At 39.3% G+C, this 11,199-nt stretch overlaps 1 protein-coding gene across 2 annotated transcripts; it reads right to left on the bottom strand.

Moving 5' to 3' along the window:
• Window positions 1–3,536: 3,536 nt before the first annotated feature.
• LOC101847363 lies at window positions 3,537–11,133 on the bottom strand. Of its 2 annotated transcripts, none has more exons than XM_005105752.3 (4): window positions 11,063–11,133; window positions 8,481–8,670; window positions 7,037–7,183; window positions 3,537–3,876 (listed from the first exon to the last, which is right to left on the bottom strand). In XM_005105752.3, exons 2-4 carry the CDS (start codon window positions 8,646–8,648, stop codon window positions 3,709–3,711), a joined length of 483 nt encoding a protein of 160 aa, XP_005105809.1. In that variant the 5' UTR covers window positions 8,649–8,670; window positions 11,063–11,133; the 3' UTR covers window positions 3,537–3,708. The 2 variants fall into 2 exon arrangements, with proteins under 2 accessions (XP_005105809.1, XP_005105810.1); XM_005105753.3 differs by lacking the exon at window positions 11,063–11,133 and adding an exon at window positions 10,671–10,765.
• Between the last annotated feature and the right edge of the window lie 66 nt (window positions 11,134–11,199).

Genomic DNA, 11,199 nt, shown 5'->3' with positions numbered 1-11,199 from the left:
AATTTTTATCAAATTTTTGTTTTTTGGCTCAACACCTTTCATGCCCATTAAAGAACTCATTTCTTCTTGGGTTTTTCTGAAAAACGTTGAATAAAGGCACAAAAAATGTAAATTTTCAGTTACCACGGACTCTTAAGCTAAGGAAATAACTAATCTTTGGCGGCCATTTTCTCACTAATTTTTCCTCTGAAAACAAGTGACCCCCACCTCCTTTCGCAAATATCCCGACTCGTATTCAAGATAAATGGATATTTTTTCCTTCAAATAAAGACAAGTGAACAAGCTTTAAGATGATACCAATAACCCTACATGCCCAAAAATTGACGAGAGCCTGATTCCACCACGATGCCTCATATATAATCGTGCAAGACCGTAAAAGTAAACTCGTTGAATTGGAATACTTGTTCGGTCTTCTGTCTTTCTAGTTGTTTACCTCGTTATATGGTTTGTTTTATGACGGTCTTGTCAGTGGATGAAGTCAGTGTCGCTGTTGGTTTGTTTTATGACGGTCTGGTCAATGGATGAAGTCAGTGTCGCTGTTGGCTTGTTTTATGACGGTCTTGTCAATGGATGAAGTCAGTGTCGCTGTTGGCTTGTTTTATGACGGTCTTGTCAATGGATGAAGTCCGTGTCGCTGTTGGCTTGTTTTATGACGGTCTTGTCAATGGATGAAGTCAAGTGTCGCTGTTGGTTTGTTTTATGACGGTCGCTGTTGACATGTTTTATGACGGTCTTGTCAATGGATGAAGTCAGAGTGGCTGTTGGCTTGTTTTATGACGGTCTTGTCAATGGATGAAGTCAGAGTCGCTGTTGGCTTGTTTTATGACGGTCTTGTCAATGGATGAAGTCAGAGTCGCTGTTGGCTTGTTTTATGACGGTCTTGTCAATGGATGAAGTCCGTGTCGCTGTTGGCTTGTTTTATGACGGTCTTGTCAATGGATGAAGTCAGTGTCGCTGTTGGCTTGTTTTATGATGGTCTTGTCAATGGATGAAGTCAAGTGTCGCTGTTGGCTTGTTTTATGACGGTCTTGTCAATGGATGAAGTCCGTGTCGCTGTTGGCTTGTTTTATGACGGTCTTGTCAATGGATGAAGTCAGTGTCGCTGTTGCCATGTTTCCACAGTATAGACACCTTAAGCCTAGAACTCCAAGCTGAGTCACAAGGACTACGTGCCAAAAAGCTGGGTTCGATGCTTGAAAATCTAGATCTCAGCAATCGAGGGATTCAACAACAGTGTTTTCTTCAATGTCACTCAATCCATTGCTTTCTTCTACCTCTAATGAAAAATCTGGACACCATCTCTCCTGCGTTTTAAATGTTTCATTATGCTAACTGTATTCAAACTGTCACCAGATTTGCTGTGGTTTTTTTATACAAGATCAGGATCTCCAGAAACTGAGGTGACTTGACAGTTTTGGATTTCAAGGTTGTTCACATGTGGATGATTGCTTTTTATGAAGTAAACTTTGGTGTGGATGATTGCTTTTATCAAGTAGGCTTGGTTGGCATTATTTAAGTGTTAAGGACAACTTTGCTTGAGTGTGATCAGTTATGAACTGAGCAGGTTTGAGGAAGGAAAGGGGAAGAGTCAATGTTGTAAGTGCCAAAAGAAGCAATTTCCAAATTGTTGTACTTGTACTCTTGCAGTTGTAATGGGGGGGGGGGAGGATATTTGTTGGAATGAATGGTGTGCTTTATACTATATAATACTATACAGTATACATCCCATGGTCCAGTGTTTCCTGTGATCTGCATAAAAACTTGATGCTATTCTCAAGGATATATAATAGCCTACATATGTGTGTGTGTGTAGTAATCACCAGTTTGGGCTTCTGAACATTTCTGCTGTCTATATTTGCCAATAAATGAATTGATGAGAATGAGTGTGTACTGCTAATTTGATTTTTTTTAAACTGTATCTATGAATAACTCTGTATACAGTCAAATCCTGTTTTATGGCCTCTTACCACCAGGTTTTGCCAATGCATGAAAACGAATACCTGTATATATAAACATACTGTTTTCCCCTTTAAACCACCATCTGCCATCGAGACCTCAGTGCTTTCTTGTCGAATCTCCATTTTTTGTTTTAACAACAATGAAAATGTGACATCTACCTTTAGAAGCTCACTCTTTGTGATATTGAGATACGACAAGAAAGCATTGGGGTCACGAACTGCTGACTGCTGAGTTGTACGGTCCTTACTAAACAAATGTAAATTTGCCTTGCAACAGCGCCAGTGAACTGACCACCAGAGGTGCACACAGCACCCACCCCACATGCTGCTAAGTGATAATCTACATTTCTCCGAGAAAGTTTAATGTGTGCTTGGTACTAACTACTAGCACCTTTGGCTTCTACTTCTAGTGAAGCATCAGATGAAGAGCCGAACTGGATCTGAGAGACAAACTTACCACATTACTGTATCAAGTCTGAAAAAAATCAGTGGGTTGATCCTTCATTTATTGCCTGACTGAAAAGCTCCTAAAACATTGGTAGGGTGGAGAGTGCTCCAGATATTTCATTACTGAGAGTACACCAGATAATTTCTGTGTTGATTTTTCTGAAAAACGTTGATTAAAGGCACAAAAATGTAAATGTTCAGTTACCACGGACTCTTAAGCTAAGGAAATAACTAATCTTCGGCGGCCATTTTCTCACTAATTTTACCTCTGAAAACAGGTGACCCCCACCTCCCTTCATTCGCAAATATCTCAACTTGTATTCAAGATAAATGGATATTTTTTGCATCCGAATAAAGACAAGTGAACATGCTTTAAGATGATACCAATAACTCTACATGCACAAAAATTGACGAGAGCCTGATTCCACCACGATGCCTCACATGTGTTCTTCAAAGAATTCACAGTAGGTAATTCAGTATGGATTGTAGATTGGTGTGTCTTTATGTGTTTCAAGTTTCAGGAATTTATTATGTTATAGTTATAGTACTGATGTTGAGACTGAAAAAAAGGTGTATGGTTAATCATTCAAGTCAAAATATCCTATACCCCTACTTTTGCTGAATGAAAAGTGGATCAGCAACCTTTTTGTCATTTAGTTTAATAAGATAAAGTATGCGCAGGTTATTTCATACTATTCTGCCCACTTCCTGATGTACTACTTTCACTTTCACGAAGTCATGGGTGGCAGCATCCCCCCCATCAAATGAAACAGTTGTCAGACTGGGCCAGTGAAGAGCACCAAATAGAACAAAAAAACTGCAGTGGACTGGTACCCAAAATTCCTTGATAGCACTGAAATTTACCCCTGACACATGGAGTTGGAAGGTTAAAAAAATCTCATCTACTGCCGTCTGTGGGTGGTGTAACGTTTATGCTCTTTGCTGTCTCACACAGGAGACCCCAGTTTGATCCAGTACGGAGAATTTTTGATCAAGTTGCTCAGCCTTTGTGCTGGGATGTTGTGTTCCTCTCCGCCCAGGGCCCGCCTCCTAAGAGATCTAAATTGTGTGAATGGGAGCGTTAAAAAACACCTACATTAATCAAAAGAAAAAAAAGTCTCACTCTGTAACCATTGGTTATGAACATGCAAGAAGTTTATTCATTAAAAAAGGAGCACATTTGGAAATGCATAAAAATGATGCTATTGAAGTTGAAGTTCAACTTTCAGTGTACAATTATATGGAAATGATGCCTTCAATGAGGACTCAACAACATAAGTTCATGACAGATGAAGAGATAATGCTAAGATACTTTATCTTTGGTTTGCGTGCCATCAACCTCTGGGTCTTGATGTTCCTTGGCTGGGTCAGAACCTCTGTGTAGTAAAATAAGTCCACAAACCATAAGAGTAGACCCCAAGCACCACTGCAAACCCAAGTGTTCTCCAAGCAATACTTTTCCCATCACAGCCTGTGCATGATTGGAGAAAAAAAGCAAAACGTTCAGAATAAACTGATTTCAAGGATATGTATCACTGTGAAGAAGTACATGTTATAAGGGTAATATTCAGGGGAAAACCCGATTTTGACAGAACTGAGTGAATGTATTCAGGTTTGAATAATACTAGATAATAGGGTTGGTCTTTTTTCACTGGTCTCATTTTTAGCATATATATGTGAGGCGTGCTGACAAAATGAGGTACTTCTCGCAATTCACAAAGGGAGATATTGGCCAAAAATCAACACCTAGGTCAAATTAACAGATCTTCTATTGATGCTCTATTTTTTTATGTATAACATGCCTCTTATCATTTCATACTTGTAAACTGTAAAACTTCACTAATAAGCATGATGTTTCTATTTCAATAAGGCTTGAATTAGAGAAGTAACTCATTTTGTCAGCGCGCTTCACTTATTGTCAAGGAGAAAAGTGGCCGTCTTAGGCAGGACCGATCAAGATGAAGAAAACAAACGATTCCCATCTGAGGTCCCAATGGAAAGTAGCCGTAATGTTGTTGTTTTTGTTGGTTTGTGTTTTGTTTGTTATTTTTATTTCGTCTCTGATTTTGCGCAAAGGTGACAATAAAAAAAAGTGTGTCAGACGAGGAAGACCGAGTGCCATGTTAAAACAAACGCATGAGTCGCCATCACTCGGAGAACGAGCAACGCTTCTGTAACAAGTTCATGTTGACATCCATTGTTGCTTTGTTTCAGACTGAGTAAACAGTGACCACTCATCTCACTTACGGTTTTGTTTTATTTGTGTATGAGTTCTGGGCGGGGCTTATGGGTTATGAGGGATCACACGCTTACCTCACCAGCAGCAGAAAATTGGTACCTATTGGTCAATAATGGGAGGGGCCTACACAACATGATCAGTTGGAGGGACTATCTAACAATAACGACAGGGGAATGGATTATGACGGCTCGCCCACAACGTCAGGGGCCAGTGCATAATTTATGACAAAACGTAATGGAGTCACTAAGGTGGCCGTCTAAGACAGGAGTTATTGCTTAGAGTGATAGGGGTTGTGTGTTAAAATATGGTGGCCGCTGCTGCGTTGGACAGGTGCCCGTTTTACACAGTTAAATTATATAGAAAAAAACCAAGGGGGGAAATGGAAAGTGGCCGTTTGTACAGGTGGCCGTCAGGGCAGGTTCGGCTGTGTATATAAGGGTGATTCAAGAAGTCTTTGGTCTAAATATGAAGGAATAAAGATGGAGCTTTGTAACTTGGCAAACATACTTTTATTTCTCTATATAATCATCATGCAGAGTAACATATTTCTGCCACCTCTCTTTGACCATCAAAAGTCCTCGAGAGAAAAATGACCCAGAATGGGCCTCTAACCAGTCTTCAACAGCTTCAATGGCGTCCTCGTTGTCATAGAAACGACATCCTTTGAACGATTTTTTTAGATTAGGAAACAGAAAAGAGTTTTAGGGCGCTAGGTCTGGTGAATAAGCTGGGTGTGGCAGGATTTCAAAGTTGAACTGTTCTGCTGTCTGGACTGCTTGTTGTGTCCTGTGCGCCATGGCGTTGTCATGCAGTAGGAGGACCCCATTACAGAGTTTTCCACGCCCTTTTCTCACCAATTTGGAACGTAATTTTATCAGCAAACCTGAGTAGTTGATAGTAGTAGTCTCCTGTGACTGTTTTTTAATTTTACAGGTAGTCAGTCACGATGATACTTTTTACAATCCCAGAAACATGACAGCATGACCTTTCCACTTGACGGTGTTACCTTTGCCTCCTTTAGTGAGGGAGAAGAAGGGGTTTTCCATTGAATGGAGGACATTTTCTGTTCTGGGTCAAAATGATAAATCCATTTTTTCAACCCCAATCACTAGGTTTTAAAAGAAATTTGTGCCATAGGACTCAATTCGAAGGAGAGTTTAGCCCGGACTCAATTCGAAGGAGAGTTTAGCCCGGACTCAACCCTCTGCTTCGTTTGCTCACTTGTCAAAAGGCGGGGTACCTACTGCGCAAACACCTTATTCATTTTAAGATGGTCGCAATTGACCCTACGCCGATTCTCGTTTCACTTGCGAGCTGTTTAAGAGTTACATGTCGGTCTTGTAGCATATGTTTCTTCACTATGGATACATTCTCTTCAGTTACCACAAAGGATGGGCACCCTTCACGATCTTCATCCATCGCCGACAGGAGTCCAGATTTGAATTTTCTTACCCAATACGTCACAGTAAAATAACGAGGACATTTGTCACCATAAACTTGGACCATTTCCAGAAAAATGTCCTTAGGGGATTTTCCTTGCAAGTGTAAAAACTTGATAACTGAGCGGTATTCAACAGGCTCCATGGCACAGCTTCAGCAAAGAAAAACAAATGTTTTTATGCATGGTTTCATTGAACGCGCTGACTATGCCTTATTATCGTCGGAATTCCATGAAAATTTGCATGGTATGTTCCAAAGAAATCGTCTAAAGGCTAGCGATATATCATTACTCTAACTTGATTCCTTCATACCGAGACCAAAGACTTATTGAATCCCCCTCGTATATCTAGTCATTTTTATATTCAATAGTATCGAAAAGGGGCATGTATCTTTTAAATTTTTATTTTAAACAAAGGCAATAATCTGCTAGAAAACAGGAGTAGAGAGACAAGTCTCTTGCTTTTTGTTTCACCCATTTAAAACAAAACCAGATATATTAAAAACTTTTTAACACAGTTGAAAAAGTTGGACCAAATTTAAAAGAATAAACCCAGTGAATGTACCACCGTCTAAATCTTTGGATTTAAGAAGAAAGATAATTCATATCAATCATCCTCTCAGTTATGTCAGTTTAGGTTTCAACATTAGTCTAGCTCTAGCTAGTCAGGACTTTGGGTGTTGCAGTGAAGAGAAGAAAATGACTCTGTTTTGAACCAAACTGTTCTGTTGACAGAGGAGAAAAAAAAGGGGATTTTGTACTGAAGTGAATGGAATGGCACAAAGCTCTCAGACAACTTTTTGAAATACAAGTAGGCCTACAAGGAGATAATAAAGAGCAGCCATGAACCAAGAAACACAAATGAAACTGAAGAAACAATGAACACTTGTATTTGTTGAATACTGATACATTAATATATATAGCACTTCTGAGTGCTGCCTACACTTAACTTACAGTAAAAAAGAAGTTGGACGCTGTGTTGAAGGCTGTGGCTTCCAAGGTAGAAGAGCACATGTGCATTGACTTTGTGAACAGCACCCACATCAGAGCATTGAATAGAAATATTCCTGCAAGGCCTGCCAACCTCACAACCAGTGCTAGCTGTTGACATAGAATGCAGATATCATTTAAAAACATTACATGTTTATCCTAGATTTTTAGTAAATATAGCTTGTTCACTTTCGTCTGACCACAGTTAAGTTAAAACGGGATAGAAACAAATTATTCTGTTTAAACTTTCTGGGTCGTTGTATGCGGGTATAAAAGTTAAGCGACTAACAGAATCTTAAAGGCCATTTTAAAAAGTCACTGTAAACTAAGTAAGGTTTCGACATGTTTTCTTTGATGTAAGCCTAAAGCAGGTTAAAAAAATATTTGCGGACTTACAGCATACACCTAAAACATTTATTAGTTGACATATTTTCCTCAACACCACTCTTAAACGCCTTAAAAACACGATTCAAGAGACGGGGTGAGTATTTTTCGAGACTCACGTGGAGACGTCTAGACAGCCAGGGGATGAGATCGACAAGCTTACATTGAAATGTGGGGCAGGGCGGAGTCGCTGTCTCAAAATGAGCAATTTGGAGGCAAGGCTACTGTCAGTCATTTATTTTAGTGATCCTGGGTATGCATCCAAAGAGCGGTTTCTAATATAGGGGGAAAAAAACAAAACTTTTATAACTGGGTCAAGATCTTTAAAAAAAATATTTTTGTTTGGTTGCTGGCCTGCAGAACTGCCATACAAAGTTTCATGGGCATTGGTGAATTCCTCAATGAGCTAGAATTTTCTTTTTAACGCTGCCAGACGAAAGTCAGCAAGCTATAGTACCGGTTGACAATGAAGTTTTTTTTTTAATCAGACAATGTAACCAACAGAGATAACAGTTTATCCAGACCCAAGGAGAACTATATAGTACTCCTTGTCCAGACCCTAATTGAGCATCATTGCTAATAGTGGTATGCCAGTACCAATGTCTTCCTGCTGGGTACAGAAGGCCCATAATCTCATAACAGTAAACTCTTGATGTAATGCACTCCCTTCCGGCCCAAGATTTTGAATAAAAAAGAATGCAGATACCATCTTGTGTGACTGACCATGATTCACCATAGATTCGTCCCCTGATAAATCAGCAACAATCACGTTCTCCTAAGATGGTGTGCATATTTCTTATTCCCAAGCACTGGGATCTCAGGCGGAGACTACAGTAGTATAAAGGTCTAATAATAGAACAGTATTAGTATAATTTATATAGGCTCTATCATAGAATATAGAGAATAGTACGGTTATTAGTATTATTTATATATAGGCTCTATCATAGTTTAAAGAGCCAATCTACTATATATCTAATTAGTCTGTGGTATTACCTTGAAAACTTAACCACACTGATGATCATACCTGACTTGCGATGTGGATGGTTGGAGAGAAATACCCTTGAATGTAAGAGTGCAGAATTTTCCCGATGCCCTCACATATTTCAGAGCTCACAGCAAGTTTAGCAGACACAGAGGCAAATGCAGCACATCCTCCTGCTTCAATGGCACATATAGGACCAGTAAGGCCCATTTCAATACTTGAAGCCTAAACGCTGAGAACGAAATAAATCAACGTGTTCATTACGGTGTACATGTGAACATTACATAATATGTAGAATGCGAGTGCGTGTATAATATAATAATAATCATTATTAAATAATAATAATAATATATTTATTATAATAATAATTTTGATACACACCAATGGAAATAAAAAGACTGCACTGTGGCTCTGCCAAGTGAACGTGCAAAGATTTTTCTTTTAAACACTCTCTCTCTCTCCCACTCTCTCTCTTTTTCCCTCTCCGGTGTTATACAGTATAAGACGCATAGGTCGAACACAGAAGACTCGAAATCACTCATCTGTGAAACTGTGCCTGCGGTCCCGTTTTTTCTTCTTCTTTATCCTTGTAAGATATCCCTCAAACTACGGATCCCTCAAACTATCGAGGCCGGTCTCAACGAATTTGAGCTATCCTTGTTGTAGGCTACTGTATATTATTCAGGCGTACCTGTGTAAGACGGAAACGCAAGGGAACCAGGAGAAAAATTATATTAAAAACTTGTTCCGTCGGGAATTAGGAGAAGCTGGGGGGGGGGGGGGGGTCAGACACCAAGCCGGTGGGATCAAGTGTTGCTTGTCCGGTTAGCAAGCAGTGGTCAGAACTTCATACCTTTCAAGTGCTGTCCTCTCTGATAATGACAAGCGTCAGTCTTACTTAGCCATTGCCACACTGTTTGCATTTCATAGGACCACTGGTTAAGTTTTAACCCTTTCCTACGCCCTCTGGGGTCATTTTGTACCCTCGGGGTTGTATTCTTCACTTTTTAGAATACACTCCAGTATGAAGATCTCTTTGAAACTTTCAGTATTTCTCAAAAAATCATTTTGACAGACTGCAATGCAAAGCTTACGGATCGGATAAATTAGTAAATTTCCTCTTTGGAAAGTGGTGGCACAGAGTTCCCCACGTAGTATGGATACGATCAATAGTAAAACAAGACGTACGGATAGGGTTAACCTCTAATTGAAAATAGAAACATTTGAACATCTCCTTTTGATTCCACCGTTAGCCCCACCCATCAATCAATGTAATAAGTAGGCTACAGTCAACCAGTGCCACCTTTCATGAGCATGTAACAATGATTCAAGGAACTCTTTTCTCGGCTGGCCATACGATCTCATGGGTGGCGGGCAATGGTCCAACTAATTTCACACCTCTGACTACACGTGAAAGTTTTCATGCTGGAGCGCCACTCGAGCTCTTTCACAGGCACTGGTGAGATTTCATCATACCCACATATCACCCTGACGACCAGCTGCACTGCTCAAGGCTTAGATAAATGGGGAAACATTTACCCCCAAATTGCACTCCTACGTACTCCCCTTCGCCTTGCCTGGAGGCATGGTGAAAAGATTAGCCAATGAAACAAACTTAAGAGATCAGATAGTTTTGTTTCAAATCGGGACTGAGTGGGCAAAACATAATTTTCCGTCTAAGACAGGTAATATATTTATACTATATATATATATATTTTAAAAAACCTCCAAAGAGAAGGAATTGCTCTTTCCGTTTCTATGCTAGACAGGTTTCCGTTTTACAGGGGTAATTAGATCTACAGAGGACTTTATCAAGGGGAGAGCTGGGACATTCCATTATGTCAGGTTTCCGTTAAGTTCGATATAGATCTGATCTACGATTTCTTTTGAAGGGATCCGAATTACAAATTTTGGAGGCATAAAGAAGATTAAAAGGTACTAGAAAAGAATGTGGATCCCCTCTGTTTAGGCTTGACGACCATGTAATTATTATTTTCTTTTGATTAAATTTTATGTTCTTTGGCAAAATTAACATGGAATTATAATGGAATGGCTAGCAGAAAAAAAGTTAGTTCCCGCCTGTAAAATTGCGTCTTTTGAAAGAGAGTAAGTCTAGGCTAAATTATTATTTTCTTTATTAGATCTAGATCTAGTAAGATTGGCAACTATTAACTATTTCCTGTAATACTGTAGTAAATATCAATATCCATCACGGCCAGCACGTAAACAAACCGATTACAAGCAGGCTCATCCACACTCAACTTGTGTAATATGTGAGAATGTGTGTGGGTCTTGGAGTTAATACAGTTGTGTGTGTGTGGGGGGGGGGGTGTATGTGTGTGGTGTGGTATTAAATCTGTCTCACAACATCATGCACTTTCTGTCCTTTTACTTTTACTTTTACTTTTGATTCGTTAGTAAGATGTTAAAGATGATTCATTGTGAATGAATTGAATTATGAATAGCACTAAAACTAGATTTAGATCTAGATCTCTAGCTCTTAATTAGTAAAGCCTTCCACGGATCAGGCGAATATATAAACTCCCATTATTTTTATTAATAACAACAATGTTTTCTTTGTTTAAAAAACAACAACAAGTAAACATTCATTGCGCCGAGAATACCGGTCTAAGCAACTGTTTGTTTACTACTAGTCACGGGGGCTGACATATTGTAGCTACGAAGTGAATGTAAAACTGTACAGTATAATGATGGGCTAAAGAAAGCAATTTCAAAACGCTAATATTATGTTTAAAAAAAT

The sequence above is a fragment of the Aplysia californica genome, unplaced genomic scaffold (assembly GCF_000002075.1).
Source record: "Aplysia californica isolate F4 #8 unplaced genomic scaffold, AplCal3.0 scaffold00490, whole genome shotgun sequence".
Lineage (NCBI taxonomy): Eukaryota > Metazoa > Mollusca > Gastropoda > Aplysiida > Aplysiidae > Aplysia > Aplysia californica.
The sequence above is the reverse complement of the archived record's forward strand: the minus strand, read 5'-3'. Positions and strand labels throughout refer to the sequence as shown.